The 19,683-nt window shown below is 36.4% G+C and overlaps 4 protein-coding genes and 1 pseudogene across 7 annotated transcripts; 2 read left to right on the top strand and 3 right to left on the bottom strand.

Moving 5' to 3' along the window:
• The first annotated feature begins 182 nt into the window (after positions 1–182).
• On the top strand, positions 183–4,306 carry LOC117617348 (probable serine/threonine-protein kinase MARK-A). Of its 3 annotated transcripts, XM_034346683.1 has the most exons (9): positions 183–1,197; positions 1,399–1,533; positions 1,643–1,834; positions 1,929–2,168; positions 2,287–2,321; positions 2,404–2,496; positions 2,619–2,769; positions 2,880–3,547; positions 3,678–4,306. In XM_034346683.1, the coding sequence occupies exons 1-9, from the start codon at positions 1,158–1,160 to the stop codon at positions 4,218–4,220; spliced, it is 2,097 nt and encodes a 698-aa protein (XP_034202574.1). In that variant the 5' UTR covers positions 183–1,157; the 3' UTR covers positions 4,221–4,306. The 3 variants fall into 3 exon arrangements, with proteins under 3 accessions (XP_034202574.1, XP_034202573.1, XP_034202572.1); XM_034346682.1 differs by having other exon boundaries at positions 1,399–1,834; positions 1,929–2,150; XM_034346681.1 differs by having other exon boundaries at positions 1,399–1,834.
• Positions 4,307–4,654: 348 nt separating this feature from the next.
• Positions 4,655–6,568, top strand: LOC117620364 (40S ribosomal protein S23). The gene is made up of 4 exons (XM_034350542.1): positions 4,655–4,758; positions 5,535–5,690; positions 5,800–5,926; positions 6,111–6,568. Exons 1-4 carry the CDS (start codon positions 4,754–4,756, stop codon positions 6,249–6,251), a joined length of 429 nt encoding a protein of 142 aa, XP_034206433.1. The 5' UTR covers positions 4,655–4,753; the 3' UTR covers positions 6,252–6,568.
• Positions 6,569–12,019: 5,451 nt separating this feature from the next.
• Positions 12,020–12,635, bottom strand: LOC117620092 (low temperature-induced protein lt101.2). The gene is made up of 2 exons (XM_034350196.1): positions 12,340–12,635; positions 12,020–12,239 (listed from the first exon to the last, which is right to left on the bottom strand). The coding sequence occupies exons 1-2, from the start codon at positions 12,418–12,420 to the stop codon at positions 12,156–12,158; spliced, it is 165 nt and encodes a 54-aa protein (XP_034206087.1). The 5' UTR covers positions 12,421–12,635; the 3' UTR covers positions 12,020–12,155.
• Positions 12,636–13,892: 1,257 nt separating this feature from the next.
• On the bottom strand, positions 13,893–15,203 carry LOC117620091. 2 transcript variants are annotated; one of them, XM_034350194.1, is made up of 3 exons: positions 14,964–15,203; positions 14,470–14,739; positions 13,893–14,261 (listed from the first exon to the last, which is right to left on the bottom strand). In XM_034350194.1, the coding sequence occupies exons 2-3, from the start codon at positions 14,686–14,688 to the stop codon at positions 14,148–14,150; spliced, it is 333 nt and encodes a 110-aa protein (XP_034206085.1). In that variant the 5' UTR covers positions 14,689–14,739; positions 14,964–15,203; the 3' UTR covers positions 13,893–14,147. The 2 variants fall into 2 exon arrangements, with proteins under 2 accessions (XP_034206085.1, XP_034206086.1); XM_034350195.1 differs by lacking the exon at positions 14,964–15,203 and having other exon boundaries at positions 14,470–14,756.
• A 3,679-nt stretch (positions 15,204–18,882) lies between these two features.
• LOC117617175 lies at positions 18,883–19,462 on the bottom strand (annotated as a pseudogene).
• Positions 19,463–19,683: the final 221 nt, after the last annotated feature.

The following is a 19,683-nucleotide window of genomic DNA, read 5'->3' as shown; positions in this document are numbered from 1 at the left end:
TTAATCAGAAGAAAGTGAATCAAATTCTTCATGTTCATATCCCATTGAAATGGCGATTCTAATTTGTGTGTGAAGGCTGAAGAGCTGTTCTCTTTTCTGGTCTTGGTTCTTGAACATGGCAGCCTTTTTTTTTTTTTTTTACTTTTCTTCTTTTCTTTCTGGAATGATATTACACACCCAGATGGATGATGGGATCAAATCTAAAAGGATTTGTTTAATCTAATCATTAGAATCCTCATTTCATTAAACGCCGTCTGTTTGATAATTTGGAAACGTTACATGAAAGCTGTTAAAGAGTATATTATAAATCCATGCAACCAAGTAGGCAGGTGCAACCGTGCAAGTTCAGAGATTTCGGCATGTTTTTGGGGAGGCTAATTTTGTAGCAGATGCTCTAGCTAATCTTGGTAATAAGTTTGCAAATTCCGTCTGATGTTGCTAGGAAAGTTACATTTGATGCTTGTGGTATTGGTTTCTCGTCGTAGTTTTCTTTTGTTTGTTTTGGTCTTCACAAAAGAGGAGGTCCATATTAATTCCTTATTACTACAGAAAGCTGAGGAACCCTATTGATATGTCTTGGAAATTGAATGCTTAAGAAGGAGTTTGTTGGGATCTAATCTGCACCAAAAAATGCACATCATGCATGTTATAAAAGAAAAGAAATTGTTTACCCCAAAAAAGAAAGAAGATAAATTGGAAAGACCCCAATTTTGTGGTAAATAGTTGGTTGACAATAATGAAAGTCGCAATTGCATGCATAATTAATGGTTGATTGTTCTGGAAACTATAAAAACGTCGAGAGGAGCCACTGATAGTCAAGTCGGAGAGATTCTCACTGATAGTTTTTACCCAAAAAAGGAAAAAAAAAAAATGTAATCATAAGTTTGTGGGACAAAGAAAGGACAGGGGATCAGAACTTGCGCTCCATTTCAATGAGTTTGTACGCAAACTAAAACCCAATATTAAATCAGCCGTTTCAGTTTCGGTATCGCCAGTGATCTCTCTTTAATCAATTCCCCAAAACGTAATCTTTCACATTATTTTTCACTTTGAATTTTTTCCCACTACAACTCTGTCTCCCTCTCTCCCTCCCTCTCCAAGAAGACAAGAACCCAGTAATATTTGACTTGTAGTTGAAGAAGCTCCCCATCAATACCATGTCCTCCAGTGGAGATGTTCAAGAACTTGGCTTTCCAGGTACTCTCTCTCTCTCTCTCTCTCTCTCTCTCTCTCTCTTATCAACTGTTGATGATCATGCTTGAATTTTTAAAGTGTTAAAATACGATTCTTTGAATTCAGTATGCTCTTCTTGGGTGTCTAAAGGGTTTTTCTTTGATACACATTCATGCATGCTAGTGTTTCTAAAACAAGCTTCTGCCTTGTATGTACCCAATTCAGATGACAGAGAGAAGCTTGATGGGTTTAGGCTGTTCAACTCTGGGAGCTCACAGGACGCCAAGAATGCAGCAAATTATACCAATTTTAATGTCCGCAACAGTTTGGCTTGGGACAGTGCCTTCTTCACAAATCCAGGTCGTCTTTATGAGATGCAACATATTTATATTTGTAAATTATATTATAGGGTCTTTCGTTCTTGCTATTTTTTCTCTGCATAAATTTTACATTCTGCGCATTTTTTCAGGAGTTTTGGACCCTGAGGAGCTGCTTCAGACTCTGAATTCTCGAAATACCGGCAATGCATTTAACTTTCTTGGACAAGAGGAAGAGATACTATTGCCTTCTGAGTCTCTGGAACCTGAAAGAACAAGAAAACCCAACAACTACAATTTTCGCAAAAGTTTGGCTTGGGATAATGCCTTTTTCACCAGTGCAGGTATGTGTTGTCTGGTAGAAACTCATTGCACATGTGCCTGTTATCAGCATTTTCTCACTGCATAAGTTTCTGGTTGGTTACTTGTTGTTCTCAGGGGTTTTGGATTCTAAGGAATTGTCTATAGTGAACAGAGGGTTCAGGAAATGTAAAGCAAATCAACTTCCTGGGATTGAAGAAGTTTGGAGGTCTACCGAGTCAATCTCTACAATAAATAGTGGCTGTTCCTCTTTGGCAAGCCTTGAGTTTGAACTTTTTGAAGATAACAGATCATCTGTGCAAAAACCAACATCAAGTGTCAAATTGAAAAAAGGAGGAGGTATGCAAAATATGTACAGTAAGTATACTGCCTTTCTAGCAACAAGTAAACACCACGGTTTTCCATGAAATACTTCACCTTTTTATCTGTTGTGTTCTTTTTGTAAACATAACCTTGTTAAGTTCATAACTTTCAGCTTCAAAGAAACCTGATGCTTCCTCTCGGATGAGGGTAAGTTTTTGTCATAATTTTGTCATAATTTATCATATTTCTGAGGTCTTTCCATAATGTGTATGTGTATTTTGAAACTCAGATGAAATCCATGCCGGCATCCCAAAGGCAAAGTCTTAATGTGCATAGACCGCAGAGGATCTTAAAGGAGGCTTCTGTTTCTTCACAAAAACAGGTGTGTCTAAATCAAGTAGAACGAGCTGTTCTTTACTTATTAGTTGATGCATAACTTAAGTCAGTATGTGGGAACAAACTTTTCAAAAATGTGTTAACCGACTGAGTACTGATAAATTGAAGGTTGCTGCTGGAAGTGAGAAATTGAATTCAGCTGCATCTCGTAAACCACCGAAGATATCAAGTCGGGTTAATGAATCTTCAACAGCTGCAGCCAAAAGGGCTTGTTTGGGTGGAAATTATGCCAAAATGGGAACTGCAAAAGCTGCACCTGGTAAGACGGAAGATGACCAAGAATGTAAAACTTATCATGCAGTGTTTCTTATTTTTTTTCATTAATTATGGATTGCAATTCAAACTACAGTCCATATGGTATACTGACAGGGCAATCTATGACTTTGTCAAAGAAGCCTTGCATGGGGGTATCCTGCAGTGTCAATGATAGTTTTACACCATCCCCTAAATCTCTTTCATCACATTCTCCCACTATCACACATGAGTCTGGGGTTTATTTTCCCCCCTATAAAGGCTTCTGGAATGCTTCAGTAGACACTGCTGGTAAATCTCCCTTCAATTCAAGAAGACAAGTTGATCCGTCACTTGTCAATTCGGCTTCCAAAGGTTTTACCATGGGAACTCCTCCCCGATCCACGAAGACAAACAAGGATGAACTGGAAAATTCTTCTCACCCTTCTAGTTTATTTTTCACTCCGAAGTCTTCCTCTCATACATCACCTGCTAGTTCCCTTGATGGACGTTCTTCAGTATCATCATCAACTTCTGTGAATCAAAGATCTAAGAAATCTGAGGTCAGTCTAGAAACACTCTGCAGGCAGGTTTCTTTTGAGAGTGATGTCTCTCAGGCATCAGATGTGGAGAGCCATTCGCATCAAAAACCCTGCACTGGATATGGAAATCAGAAAACAAGGCTCCTAAATCAACGTGAAGCAAAGATGTCAGTGGGAAGTGGCTCTGTTTCTAGCAGTGTTTGTAAACATATCAAGCCCTCGTGTCTCCGAGTGCCATCACCGAAGATTGGGTTTTTTGATGAGGTTGGTTTATATCTATGGGCCATTCTAGTACTGAATGAAAGCTTGCTTTTGAGTTTAATGTTTGATGTTCCAATTTTCCTACATGGTGCTGAGTGAATACCTAATTGTACAATATTCCTTCCTTTGACAGGAGACTTCTTTCGTGCGATCAAGTGGCAGCATGCCGTGCCATTCTGGTGTACAAAGCATAGTGTCTAGAAGTGCAACTGGCAAAAGTAACAACAATGGAGCGGCAAGTCAATATGGCAAGCTTCAAACTCCTAGAACTTTAGATGGGAGCCATGGGACAAGGAATACAAAGCTTGCATCGCGTAAAACTGGATCTCCATGCCCTGCTTTTGGCATCAGTCCTCGGCGTCCAGCACACATTGGAGTTCAAAATGCTTCCCTTAATGAGCTTGACATGAAGAGGGCCATTAAGACTCATGCTGCCATGACTTCAGAAGTTGAGAATGACTTGCCCCACAAAGTGAACACGAAAAAATGCTTGAGAACTGAAGATAATATTGGGATGGTGGTCCTCAAGAAGGTGAACAGCCAAGATACCAAAGAGAATGAAGACCCCAACATGCCCTGTCCTGGAAATAACCTTTGCACCCTTCAAAATGATTACTTCAAAGACCAAATTGATGCTTTAACTAAACATGTTGGTGCCATTGATCTTGGCTTGTAATTTGGCTTTAACAAAATTCAGAGAATGCCAATTCTCATTGGGCTTGAAATCCTTCTGTGAACAAAATACCAGTTCTAATAATTTTGTGAAAATTTGTTCTCTTCCAACCAACTGATTTTGACATTTATAACATGGTCAATATTATGGGTTTTGATTCAAGACGTAAATAAACACTAAAATTGTCTTGTTAATTTTCCTCCGTTATAAAAAAAAAAAATGGTTTTATTTTCCAACATTTTTGTAGATTATATTATATAAATAAAAACAAATAAGATATGTCATAAACTGAAATTAAATTAAAAGAAAGGAAGCTAAATATAATACACTCACGAGGTCATATGTGTAATTTTCTGGTACGACACCGTTTCGACCTGCTGAAAACCTAAGAAGCAATACAGAGCTATATATAAAATCTCCCACCTATGAATTGAAAAACCAAGGTTAGGGTTTTCCAGCAGCCGGCATTTCCTCTCCGCCTCAGTGCTCTCAGTACCTTTGCTGCAGAAGTCCAGGACTCTACCCTCTCAGCCGCCATGGGGTACCTGATTTCTTCTGTTTCTACAATCTCATTGTTTTACTTTGGCTAAATTTAGTGGTTCAGATCTGGTTTATGGCTATTTCTACAATCTCAATGAGGGGTTTCATGATAAATTTCAAATCTTTAAAGCATTTGAATTTGGGTTCATATTTTTGCAACGAAATTGCTATGTAATATTTATTCTTTTATATAAAAATTATCTTCTTGGTTGCCTAGAAAGCATCTGAAAAAATGAAAGGATTGAATTTTAGGTTTAAAAGAGATGCATCTTAGTTTCAGTAGGGCTCTGTTAGGTTTCTAACGAGTCTTAAGCTTAGACATGGCTTAAGGGGATGATGATATTAGTTCATGCTTATTTATAGGGTCTGAATTAGCTAAACTTAATCAATGTGTTTCAAGCCCCATTCTTATAACTGATGTTAAAGCAGCATTGGATTACTTCTGGCTTCTAGGTAGCCCCATTCTTATAACTGATGGTAAGCGGGTATCAATGTCCAATTGTGCCCAAGAGGCATGTATTAGTTGACTGACAAAACAGGCATGGGAACTTGAAGTTTGACTCTTTTTTTCAAATACAAGAAAGCTGAAGCATGTCTTGTTACTCTGTGCAACTGGCTTTACATTGTTCATTTCAGTGATGCTTCTGTGATTGCATTGAATTTAACAGTTGCCAAATATTACTCATGCCTAGAGATTGGATTGCATTTTTTTTTGCTCTTGTATACTGGTTTTGAGTGAAATTATTTTGAAATGAAGAGATTGTGGTTATTTTGCAGGAAGACACGTGGTATGGGAGCTGCTCGTAAGCTGAAGGACCACCGCAGAAGGCAAAGGTGGGCTGACAAGTCATACAAGAAGTCTCACCTTGGGAATGAATGGAAAAAGCCATTTGCTGGCTCATCTCATGCCAAGGGCATTGTTCTAGAAAAGATGTGAGATTATTGATACTCTTCCTCGCTTGCTCTAAAACATGGGATATTATAACTAATGCTACTTTCAGGTTTAAACTGAATTGTCACAAATTGTGGACTGTTAATGCAGTGGAATTGAAGCTAAGCAGCCGAACTCTGCCATTAGAAAATGTGCTCGTGTTCAGCTGATCAAAAATGGGAAGAAGATTGCAGCTTTTGTGCCCAACGATGGTTGCTTAAACTACATTGAGGAAAATGTAAGTTTCATCTTTCAGCATGTTAGATTTCAAGGAAACCTTGGTGAATTTGACCAAAAAAAGGGAAGGAAACCTTAGTGAAGAGTTTTAAATCTTTTATAAAGTCATGGAATCCTTTGTTTGTGCGTGCTTTCATCTCCTATATTTTCTCAAGTTAATGATATATTTGTTGCGTTTGGTGCAGGATGAGGTGTTGATTGCTGGATTTGGTCGGAAGGGGCATGCCGTGGGAGATATTCCTGGAGTCAGATTCAAGGTTGTGAAGGTATCTGGTGTGTCTTTGTTGGCCCTCTTTAAGGAGAAAAAGGAAAAGCCAAGGTCTTAAGCTTGTTGAGTGAGCTCATCCTCAAATCTCAGTCATGTAGCTTTGTTTTTCATTTAGATGATGGTTGTTTCAACCTATCGGTGACTTTTGGTGAAAACAGTTTCTTATCCCAATCTAGACAAGGACGACAAAATTTTGAAAATGTAGGATTGTCAAAATTCAATTGGTATTTATCTATGGTGATGTTCTGGTTGTGATCTCAGTGATGTCATAATATGGTACCGTCGTAGGTCTTTGTAAAATCTTTTTTGTATTTTATGACTGAGCATTGCTCCTACTTGGTTATTAACCAATAAAAGCTCACATTTTCTTATTAACCGAAAAAAGACGATATGAACAGCATCCCATAAATTACATTTACATGGTAGGGTTAACTATTTACAAGGGTCTCGCCCACATATTACGAAGTTGAAATTCAAGTTAACGACTCTTTTACTAGGCTAGGACATTGAATTCTTGTTTCATGTCAACAACTTGAAATTCAAATTAAGATTGTTCAAACCATAAGCCTTCAAGATCACTAATACCAAAAGGTTTGTCAACAATTTGATGTTGAATTTGAGATCGCCAAAACCGCAAAGCTCTTCATATCACTAAAACCGAAACACCTTTGAGATGTCGTCCTTAACATCACAAAAGCCATAATGCATTTGAGAAAACTGAGATGTCTTAGTTGTCATAACTAGGAATCTCATTTATATTATATGACAAGGGATTTTTGTAGAAATGTCATCCGAACTTACAAAACAAACACCAGTGTAATTGTAATTAGTAAATAGTTTCTTACAACAAAAACATAGTTGTTATTCCATGCAAAAAAAACTACGGAAGCTGATGCAATCCCAGGCTATGACAACACTTGAAACCCATACAACAACAAAGTTGTTACAAGTCCGATTATGCCATCTCTTGAAAACCCACACTAGTTGCAATTCCATAATCCATATACACTATCCCATTGCTTGTTTTTAATTGAATTCTTTGTCTTTCGTCAACTAATCATAGACCTTACCACAAGCTTTAATAATCTTCCGTAGTCCAACAAATCACCCCTCCTTCACTATTTGTCAAACATATTTAGTTCACTCCAATATCTTACATAAATCGACAAATTAAAGTAAATAAACATATGTTTAAAGTCTTATTATTTCCAAATATGCTTTTTTTTTAGAATGTATTTTTCCCTTACATAAACAAGCACAAGTTCTATTTCACTCCGACATACCTATTACAACAAATCTTTTATTTATTGTACCATACCATGCAAACTGATCCTTTATTATTTCAGGGGAAAAAATTATGACTTGTGTTCATATTTTTTGTGTTTCCGAGACTAGAACATAAACATGTTACTTGAACTTTTTAAGGGTTTCCACTTGTATATTTTTGTTAACATGATCAATTTATTACTAATTAAGCTTCTTTTTTCTTTTTGTGAAAACAGCCTTCAAAGTTTCAACCACTGTGGTATGGAATGGAATGGAAGTGACAAGACCTAGACGAAAATACTTCTCAATAATCAAATAGCCTAAGCGCTTACTCTGTGTATTGTTCACTTACCATTTAATTTGACAAAAAATTTCAGATAAAAAACTTGAAATAATCACAGTGACATGTCACACGTGCAAGGAAAATGGAAGGAAATTAAATTAAGGTCACAAAGTTAAAAGTGACATTGACCAAACTAAACATCCACACATGTTTGTTCCCATTATTTCTTCAGGACCCGAAATCCTAATTATCATCTAGTATCCAACTAGTAAATCCAATTCACAATTCAATTGTATGTATTCAAGGAAGATGGAATATTGGAAATGTAGAATCATTCAATTCAATTGGTATTGCATTTTATCGACAAGTTATGCTTTGTAATATTATTTCATAATGTGTTCACATTTTGTTTTTGTTTTTGAGACTTGAACATTGTACTTTGACTTCTCAAGAGTTTTCCACTTATACATTGTCCTTCATATTTGGTGCCCAAAAAAAGTATCACCGAAAGTGAAAGTCAATAGTTGGTGTCTCAGTTCGTTGCAATGAAGGGAAAGTTTCCTTGAATATATATTTTTTTTTTCCGAGGGAATAAAGATTTCATTTCCTTAGAATGTTACAAATAAGCCCAACACAACAAACATAACAATAAAACAAAAGCACAATAAAACAAAATAAAAGCCCAACTATAATACACATAAATTAGGCCCAACACAACAAAAAAAATCCTAAAATCTCACCTAAGAATTAAGCATTCGCTGCTGCTACCCAATTTGTCGTCGCCGCCAGTAGAAGAAGGTCCATGAGAACCTACAAAGGAGATCTGAAGAGCGTGTATTCGGGGAAGCAAGCCACCACCATGCATCAAGCTCAAACGATCCATGGATTGGTCTAAATTGACCATTAAACTACAGAGCCCACTCCTCCAGAGCAAAAACTCAGATTTGAGGATGAGTTGTAGGAGATGAACATCAGCAACAAACCAGGAGACAACCAAGAAAATCCTAGGGAAAAGGAAGGGTTTAGGGTTAAAGAGTTCGTGAGAGGGGAAGAGAAATGTACTGAAAGGGATAGGTGGATGAACCCGAAAGATTCCTTGAATAGGCAAAAGGATTTGGGCCTCTTCCACTTAGAGAGCTTTTGATGAAAAACAATTTCTATTATACAAATTTAGATCTACCTCTCATTTTTAAAATTGTTAGTCATCTTGTAACAACTAGGAGATGCAACCATATTCTTCCATTTTCATGTGTTCATAATAACAACTGGGAGTTGGAGGAGAAATACAACCATAACTCAAAAATGTTCCTATTTGTCTTTCCAATTCTTCCTTTTCATTTGTTCTTAATACCAACTAAGGGATGAGTAATTAGGAAATGCAGCCATAAATAAAAAAGGGTTAATGACCTAAATGGTCCCTCAATTATCGCTCCATTATTATTTTGGTCTATCAACTAAAATTTTCAATTCAAACGTCCTTAAACTTTTTATTTTATACCAAAATCGTCCTTCCGTGACAGATTTCGTCATTTCGATCACGCGATGGCCACGTGACTGAGTTTTGAAAGGTATATGCCACTTTTTGAGAGTCATTTACACCCGTTAACTTAAAACACTGAAAAAACCCAAAGAGTCATTTACACAAACAACTTGCAGACATTAAGTTATACGCAAAGACACATGAATAGTGGTCTGAGCAAGCTCGGGACTGCGCTCACTGTAGTGTTTGCGGCCATTCTTGCAGCCCTAGTAGCCCAGCTCTTCTTCCTCATTTGGCGCCGGCCGAAGTCTCAGTCTCAGACCCGAATCGAGCACCACAAAAACCCGCCTCACTCACAGCACCACAGCAGCGTCGACGTTGACGTGGACGAAGTGTTCAAGTGGCAGCATGCATTGTACGGCGTGTCGTCAAGGGTTTTGTTCACGATCGAGGAGGAGGAGGAGAGAAGGGGTCTGGACTCAGCAGAGACGACGACGCATTCGTCGTGCGCAGAGAAAGAGGTGAAGACGGCAACGACGGTGCTGCTAGACGTAGCTGTGATGGTGATGAGTGTAGAGGTGGACGACGGGATGACATCGTTTTTGACTCCTTGTGCTTCGCCGCCGTACTATACTTTGTCGTCTTCTCCCGGTCGTGAGACTTGTAGCGTGTAATAAAGAAGCTCGTTTTAATTTGTAGGGCTGGATAGGGTCCTGGGCTTGGGTTGTCGGGTCTGTAAAGATATCAATTGTCCTAGTGCTGCCACGTGTAAGAATATTGAAGAATAAAGCTGTTGAGATATTGTTAGACCTGTTAGGCAGTTTAGAAAAACTGTTAGTATTGATAAGAGAAGGTTAGAGATGTTAGAGAGGTTAGAAAACACGTGAACAAGGCTTTAACTCAGCTGATATAAAGTCTGTAGTTGTGCTCAGTTGAACTTAATGAGAAATACAACAAGTCTCTTCTCTATCTCTGAAATTCTCTCTGCTCTCTCTACTTTACTTCTTTTCTCTCTGCTCTACATTTCTTTTCAATCTTCCTATCTTAACAGGGTCAAGCGATGATCTTGCCATGTTAGCAAGCACAGTATTGGACGATGGTGTTTTACTGGTTTTTAATTTTTTTAAGTTTTAATTTTTAATTATTAATTTTGGGGCAACTGGTAGCATTATGTTTTGGGTTCTAATTTGGGGGTTTTGGTGGAGCTTCTAACAAAATTGAGAGGGAATGCGATACTATAGGGGCCAAGTCGTTTTAGAAGAGGATACTCACCTAAAAATATGGTTTTGTCCCTCAATTTAACGGAATAATACACAGACTTTGACGGAAGGACGATTTTGGTACAATATAAAAAGTTTAAGGACGTTTGAATTGAAAATTTTAGTTGATGGACCAAAATGATAATGGAACGATAGTTGGGGGACCATTTAGGTCATTAACCCAATAAAAAAAGGTTACTTTTTATGTCTTTCATCTTGGAAGAAGCTTGATATACATATTTAGTTCGCTCCAACATCTTATATATAAGTAAAAATGTTTTTAAATAATATAAACATCTCACATAAGTCGAAATGTTCAAAAGTTGTATTTTATTGTAACTCATCATGCACACTAATCATCATTATTTCAAAGTATAAAGCCATGACTTGTATGATCTTTCACATCGTGTTCATATGTTTTGTGTTTTCCCACTAGAACATTTTTTTTGTTTTATATTTTGAGACAGAAAAAAACTTAACAAAAAACCAGAAATGATCACATTGGCTTGTACAATGATAATTATAAGGAAACTAAATTAAGATCCTGAATTACAAAGTCAAAGTGACATTGACCAAAAATATAAACCCACACCTCACTTGTCGTTTGCCATTATACCCATTATTTCAACCCTAATTATCATCAATCCAATTCAAATTCAATTGGATGTGTTCAAGGAAGACATATTTTGGAAATGACTACATGCTATCGGGAAGTTATGATTTGTAATGTTAATTCTTTATTAAAAATTGTTCATGCCATACATGACGAGAGATTTTGATGAAAAACAGTTTCTACTATCCAAATATGGATCACAATGAAATAAAAAAGAATTGTAACATTATCAAAATTTCATTGTCAATCTTCAATGGCAACCAGAATTATAGACGTGGTTGCAATATACAATATTTATTGTATAAAATATTACTAATTTGCAATCACTATGATAGCTAACAATTTGTTTTAGACGTCCAGCTTACAATTATTACAGTTAAGATTCTTCCAAAATCAACCATTCCACAACTCAAACCTGCCAATAATTTTTCATTCTCATTTGTTCTTGATAATAACTAAGACATGGAGGAATTAGGAAATATGCATCCATAAATAAAAAGTATTCCCCTTATGTCATGCATACAGAGCTGACAAATGAACTACTTTGAAGAAGCTTGTTTAGTTTGCTCCAATACCTTACATTTACATATATAAGACATACCACATAAGTCAAAATGTTCAAATCAATTATGAACATTTTCCTTTCCTAATATAAAACATACCGCATTGAAAGTTGTATTTTATTGAAACTCATCATGCAAATTGATCATTATTATTTCAAGATACAAATCCATGACTTGTGTTCATATGTTTTGTGTTTCCACACTAGAACATTTTTGTTTTCTGTCTTCTGTTTTCGAGACTAGAACATTATACTTGATTTTTTCAGACTTTCCACTTTCTACATTAGTGTCAATTAGCATTAAGTGAATGTAATTACAGTGTGCAATTGCTTGCTTCATCAAAAAAATAAAGAACAAGAACAGAGCACACAAGGAAAATTTATAAGAAAACTATATTATGATCCTGAATTACAAAGTCAAAGTGACATTAACCAAACTAATCCACACCACACATGTCGTTTGCCATATTATTATTCTTTCACCTCCAGAAAACCTTGATCATCCGACCAGTACATATAACGCATATATAATTCCCGGAATATATCCCAACAGTGTCAGCAACAAACAAATCCAGAACTCCACCTGCATTTTCCACAATATGATTTAACAATTAAATCAAACTCAAAACTCAAAAAAGAACAGAAATAGAATGGCATTTGGGCATTAGGGTAAAAGAATTTACTCCACAGCCATAGCGGAGGAAGACCCCAACAGGTGGCAGGATAATTGCCAATATCACTTCTAGAAACGTTTCTGAACCCATGATGATGAAGATGATGAGACCAGTTGTGCTAAATTTGGTTGAGGATCTTATGCTTGTGCTAAGGATAATGTGGACCGAGAGAATTAGATTTACTTTCAGTGAAAGAGAAGTAGAGGATATATAAGAGAAGGAAGAACCCTTATCAGTTACATATAGGTGGCACACTGCAAATTCTGGTAATGCCACGTGGGGTGCGGATTGACACGTGTCAGATTTAGGCCTTGCTGTTTGGTTAGTTCCCTGCATACCAATATGTTTTATTTTTCAGTTTGTTTCTCAGGAAAAAAGAACAATTGATCAATTCAGCCGCTGTAGTAGAACTTGTTTTTGTTTTTTTGGTCAAAATAGATAACCAGTCAAACAAATTATTCTTTGCCATTGTTGGCAGCAAACAAATAGCACTGAATATTTATGAATAAAATCCAAAATTCCACAGGCTACATTGTTCCATGGAGGCATATTATCTCTGCCAGAATAGGATGTAGCTATTAAGAACTAGAACTTTGAAAGCTAAAGAGTGCAAAAGTCTTGAGAGAATGTGATTCTTCATTGACTCCAAAGACTGGCATAAATAGCCGTACAAGGAACAAGTAATCAGAAAAATAAGCAACAAAATATCCCACGTCTAACAACCCTAGACTATTGGGATTCTTCTAAAGATTAGGTCAAACACTAACCATGTGTCCTGACAAATAGGGATTATTAGCAGAGGCAAATTAACTAAATAAAACAAATAACAATAACGGATAAATATCCAACATTCCCTCCCTTAAACTGAATGCTATTCAAGCAATCAGTTTACAGTAGAACCTGACCAAACTCCAAGTAGACCACGCAGCTTCTCAAATGCTTCTAGCTTCAGAGGCTTGGTCAATATGTCTGCAATTTGATCTTGACTTTGACAATGAACTAGATCAACAACGCCTGCCTTTGTAAGATCACGAAGGAAATGAAACCTGACATCAATGTGCTTGCTTCTTCCATGCAGCACTGGATTCTTGGAAAGTTTGATCGTTGAACTGTTATCACAGTATATCAGTGTAGGCTTCTTCTGAATGCAATATAATTCCTCAAGTATTCTTCTTAACCATACAGCCTGACAAGCACAAGAAGCAGCTGCTATGAACTCAGCTTCGGTTGTAGACAAAGTGACAACTTGCTGCTTCTTTGAAGACCATGAAACAGCCCCTGAACTTAACATGAACACATGACCAGATGTGCTCTTTCTATCTTCCAAATCCCCAGCATAATCACTGTCACTAAATCCCACAAACTCATTGCTTTCACCCTTCTTATAAAACAGCCCATAATCCACAGTACCTTTCAAATAGCGGAGCACTCTTTTTGCAGCCTGATAATGAAGTTGCTGCTGCAAGATGAAAGCTGCTGCTTTATCAAACCAGGCCCCAGTGGGGAGCTCTGATACCAATTGTTAAGAACTAGAACTTTGAAAGCTAAAGAGTGCAAAAGTCTGAGAGAATGTGATTATTCATTGACTCCAAAGACTGGCATAAATAGCCGTACAAGGAACAATAATAAAAAAAATAAGCAACAAAATATCCCACGTCTAACAACCCTAGACTATTGGGATTCTCCTAAAGATTAGGTCAAACACTAACCATGTTTCCTGACAAATAGGGATTATTAGCAGAAGCAAATTAACTAAATAAAACAAATAACAATAGTGGATAAATATCCAACAGTAGCAGATTATACCCAACTAAATATCAAGGCTCATAAACCTCAGGAAGTTGAAGACCAACACTTGCAGCAGATTTTCCAAGTACTTTTTTCATCTCATCTGATCTATCCACAGCAATGTTGTAAGAGAACAATAGGTCCTGCACATCCATTATACAAAGTAAGATGCTTGATGGAGATTTTATTTTTAAAACAAAAAAATTTCTGATGGTAAACAGAGCAAGCAAGACATTGAACTGGAAATGACACGTAAGAAAGAAAACCAACATAATGGAACATGACAGGGACTTTACAATTTGCAAAAAGAAAAAAACATTGATCAGTCAGAGCAATGAATTATATCAGTACCTGGTGATGGTGCACACTGTTAAGAAGAAAAGTGTAGTTATGGGCAAGCTTAATCTTCTGCTGAATGGAAGATGGATCTGACAGTTTGCAGTTGTTCCTGAATTCTTCAGTTACGTATTCTTTGAAATGCCTCGCCCTGTCTTCTTTGGCAACGTGTTTCTTCACAGCTCTGAGAAGGTGGCGGTACACCTTAGCAACTTGCAAAGCTTCAGCACTCATTTTCAACCTTTATCTCAGAGCTTATTCTAATTTTTTTTATATTTCTCCACCCTGCCTCAGGAATTGAATGTTTGATGCATGATCAGAAGCAAATCTTGCAAACTCATGACAAAAACATATATTTAAGAAACTTATCCATAAGGGAAAGACAGTAAAAATTGAACAAAGCTAATTAAAAAGTACAAATTCAACAAGAAAATTTCTTATAGATCTACATAAGGTACAAAAAAGAACAAAATACAAAACTAGTAGAAACATTGAGCTGTTGTCAATACCAGTGTTTTCAAAGGCATGCCTTCGCGCGCGTCGGCGACCGCTTCGGAGCGAGGCGGCAGGAAATCAACCGAGGCTGTCGGCTGTTTCGCGAGTTGCACGTTTAGTGCGGGTAAGGCGTGAGGAGGCGTTGCAAGGCGTGGTCAGGCCGAGCGAAGCGGAGCAAGGCGCGCCAGATCTGGACGCTTCTGAACGGAATAAATTTTGCGAGTCTGCAAATTGGCTGCGACTCTGCGAGGAAGACGACTCGCGTGTTTTTTTTTAATAGGTTTATTGTAATAAAACGACGTCGTTTCAATTGCAGTGTTTTAGAAAAATTTAAATGAAACGACATCGTTCACTTGGAGTGTTATGACTAAAAAAAACCCAAGTTTCTGTTTTTTTTTTCTTACCTTTATTGTAACTAGCCCTTGGCACATGCTCACACGTGCCAATTGGTTTTATTTTATATTTTATGTTTTAATTTTAGAATTAAGAAAAGATAATATGGGTAGTTATGTTTCATAAAAATAGGACTTATTATCTTTTTTTGTTTTTATTTTTTTTTAAATATGAAAAAAGTGAATTTACCATATTATCCTCATTTAATTAATAATTTCAATTCTTAATCTATATATATAAAGCAAAAGGCAGAGAATGGTAAAACATTCAAAATACCAGAAAATGCCCTTGGTTAATTTCTACCCTTACGAGATAAGGCAGAGAAGGCAGACTTATATATATATATATATATTGTATAGTACAACCCTAATTTCTACCCTTACTAGATAATCTCCGTCAATTTCAAGAATTTTCTTCATCTTTTGACTGCAAGTAAGCCATTTTATTTTTCTATGTAATTCTTCACAACTGTAATTTGAAGTTCCATATAATTTTTTTCCCAATATATTAGTTATCTTATTTGTTTATGTGAAATTTGTCGTATATGCATCATACTTGTATCTTAAAAATATTAATGGTGTTGTTTTATAGCTATGAATCGAAAAGACCCTGCGTAGAAGTATGCAAAAGAAATAGAGGGGAAAAAAAATTACTTGAGATGCATATTTTGTGATCAAAGATGCAGTGGAGGAATTTCTAAACTTAAGCATCGTTTGGATCAAACTCATCATGGTTTGCAAGCATGTGAATTCAATTGATTCTTTCTTGCTTCCATCCCATTTGCATGTGTTAATTTATTGGATGCTTCACTTTGTTGGTTGTACTCCATTTCTTCTTCATCTTTGTTTATACAATTCATTCTTTTCAAGGGGACATTTCTAGTCATGCATGTGTTTTTTTTTATTCTTCTCACAACACACACACATGCACACTACAAAAATAGAAAATCATTTATTAAAGTTAATAAAATAGCATTAAACCAATTTGACCAATTAAAAATATGATTGCCCAATATTCTTTAATTACCCCTTATATTTGTTTTGGAATAAAATGTTAGGGGCAATAAATATGTGTTATTGTGTTATTATCAGGTTGCTTAAAGCTGTTTCAAAGACATTTTCAAATTCACCAATTTCATTTGATTCCATGGATTCTGTTTTTCTTTGTGTATGCTTTATTTCTTATTAATGATTGAAATGTATGATATAATGGAATAATGTTGTGTTGTCAAGTAATTTCCTTAGTGACACTGACCGGTACATGCCTAAGGGCGGTGCATGCTCTTTTGCACCGAAGTTCGAATTCACCACCTTAATAATTATCACATAACCAAACACTAAAGTTGAAATAAAAAATTTTTAGTACAAGAGATGGTCACACACACAACTAGGATGCCATAGACGTTTGAACGTGAGACCTTGGTATACAAATCAATACCTTTTTTCACTAGGCTAGAACCTGAGACTTTTTATTTGTTCTAGAATAAACCCTAATCCACCAAAATGATTTTCCCTAGCATTTTCTTAATAACAAGAATGATCTCGAGATTTAGCAGTGATCACTCCCTCAATGGTCCAATTTGGATATTATTGGTTCATCAGATTTGTTTAATTAAGAAAACATTGGATCCGGATTCAAATTGATGGCTCTGATATTTGCATGACTTGTCGTTGAGATGATGTAATTTATTACTCTTATTTTTTCCATATATACACCATTATGTTATTGATGATAATGCTTAATCTCCTACAATCCTTTCCTTGTTTGTAAGATTTTGATGGATTAATCTCCTACTAATACTATCCCTTTCTGACTTTGGCAAAAAATAAAATAAACGATCAAACTGGCTAAACTTAAAACACGTGACACCTTGCTGCAACGCAAATTACCTTCCAGACTCTTAAACCTCTTCCCTTCTCTCCTCCTGTTGGAATTCATCATACCCCAAATAGTTGTGATGGCATTGGCAGCCCAGCCTAAGAACCTGCAGATTGAGAATGTTGTTTTGAACCATGGCCAGCCTAGGAACATTCGGTGCAACTAGTGTAGGAATACCATGGCCAAAGACACCAAGATCAATTCCCGCAAAGAAAAATCCTCCGGCAACTTGGTACGTACTTGGGTTGTTATAATAATCTCGTCTGGGTTTTGAAGCTTTAATTGCCCAGTTCGTATCTCGTTCTTGCTTTCTCTTTCTTCTAGTTCTAGGGTTCGTTTATTTTTGTTAATGTTGGATGCTCATGCTCGCTCGCTCTAGTTTCTGAAAGCTTTGGTGTTCTCTATTTCTTTCTTAAATACAGGAGTATTTGGGGATTAAACACATCAGATTTCACTTCAATTGTACCCAGTGCTCGGCTGGGATCGTCTTAAGGACAAACCCACAATTGTCACGCGTTCTTTGTGAGTCCGATGCTACACTATTTTGTGGTGATCAACTTCCCGGACGTCTTCCGTATGGGCTTGAGGAGGTAAAAAAAAGGAACTAAATACATACATATATATATACATACATCTATATATGTACATATATCCATGCATGCATGCATGCATCATGTTTTTCTGTTTTTTGATTGCCTTTTACTGTTATCACATTGCTTAACTAATGATGACTCAGGAGTCAAACTGGCATGAGAACAGAGACGAGATCTTAGCCCAACGGATTTTCATGGTAGATGCCTTACTTTAAATTTGTACTTGTTATATATATATATATATATATATATATATATATCAGGTTTTAGATTGCCTTGTACTCAATTCATATATTTATATTTGTATTTCCATTTTAGCTGCGGCAAAAAAAACATAAGAGGAAGATAGAAGAAGTGGGGGATGCCATGAAATCTTTGGATTTGGAAAGAGAGATTTAGCAGTTTTCCGCGAAGGTATAGATTCCTGTCTGTGTATTTGTAATCATAAACTAAAGCATCTTGTTATTGTGTTTTATATATCTAATTATGATGATTTTGCAGATGAAGAGAGAAAGGGGACGCAGATTGTCACAGTTGTTTTGGTCGTTCAGCAGTAGAAAGATGAATTCAAGGGCAGAGATTTCTAAGGTGGCTCGTGATTGCTCGGTTCAAAAGTTTACTTCTTTTATTTTTGGAGAGAGAGAGAGAGAGAGAGAGAGTCCAGCCAGCTACTACATGTTATGTTCTAGATCTGTAGCAGAGGTTCTTTTTACCCTCATGAACATCAAAATTATTAAATAATTTCATCATCAACGATACATTGTTCTTAATCAGGGATTTGGGATTTAAATTACCTAAATGATCTATTACTCCCATCATCGTATGATATGATTCACAATGCCTAATCTTCTTTATTTCCTTATTAATACATTTCCCTATGAAAATTTGACGATTCTCTCAATATATTTGCCTCTTCGTCTTTATATCCTTTGCTTCTTGAGGAAACTTGATGGCTCATTCCTGCAAATTTAACTGCGTTGAAGGCAGAAATAGTATGCCGGCATATTTTTCCCTGGAGGCATATTTTCTCTGCCTGAATAGGATGATGTAGATCATACCCAACTAAATATCAAGGCTGATAAGGTTGAAGACCCACGCTTGCAGCTGATTTTCCAAGTACTTTTTTCATCTCATATGATCTATCCACAGCAATGTTGTAAGGGAATAATAGGTCCTGCATAGCCATTATACAAAGTTAGATGCTTGATGGAGATAAAAAAAAGTAATTTAAAGAAACTTTCTGATGCAGAGATATATAGTTTCTTTGATAACGAAGTTACATGGTAAATAGAGCAAACAAAGACAATGAACTGGAAATGACACAATTCATACTTGCAATTGGAAAGAAATCATCCCAATATTGGATAGAGCAAGTAAGCAAGAAAACCAACATAATGGAACATCACAGGGATCTTACAATTTGCAAAAAGAAAAAAAACTTTGATCTGAAAAATTACATCAACACCTGTTGTTGGTGTACACTGCTAGGAAGAAAAGTGTAGTTATGGGCAAGCTTAATCTTCTGCTGAATGAAAGATGGATCTGACAGTTAGATGCTTCGCCGCCCTGTCTTCTTTGACAACGTGTTTCTTGACAGCCCTGAGAAGGTGGCGGTACACCTTAGCTACTTGCAAAGCTTCAGCACTCATTTTCAACCTTTATCTCAAGCTTTTTCCCCCTATTTCTCCATCCTGCCTCAGGAATAATTGAATGTTTACTGTATGGTCAGAAGCAAATCTTGCAAACTCAATGACAAAAACATATATTTGAAACTTATTCACAAGGGAAGGAGGCAAAAATTGAACAAAGCTAGTAGATTTAACAAAGTATAAATTCAGCAAGAACATTGCTTAAAGGTCTACTTAAGGTT

Source organism: Prunus dulcis, chromosome 2 (assembly GCF_902201215.1).
Source record: "Prunus dulcis chromosome 2, ALMONDv2, whole genome shotgun sequence".
In the NCBI taxonomy this organism is placed as follows: Eukaryota; Viridiplantae; Streptophyta; class Magnoliopsida; order Rosales; family Rosaceae; genus Prunus; species Prunus dulcis.
The sequence above is the reverse complement of the archived record's forward strand: the minus strand, read 5'-3'. Positions and strand labels throughout refer to the sequence as shown.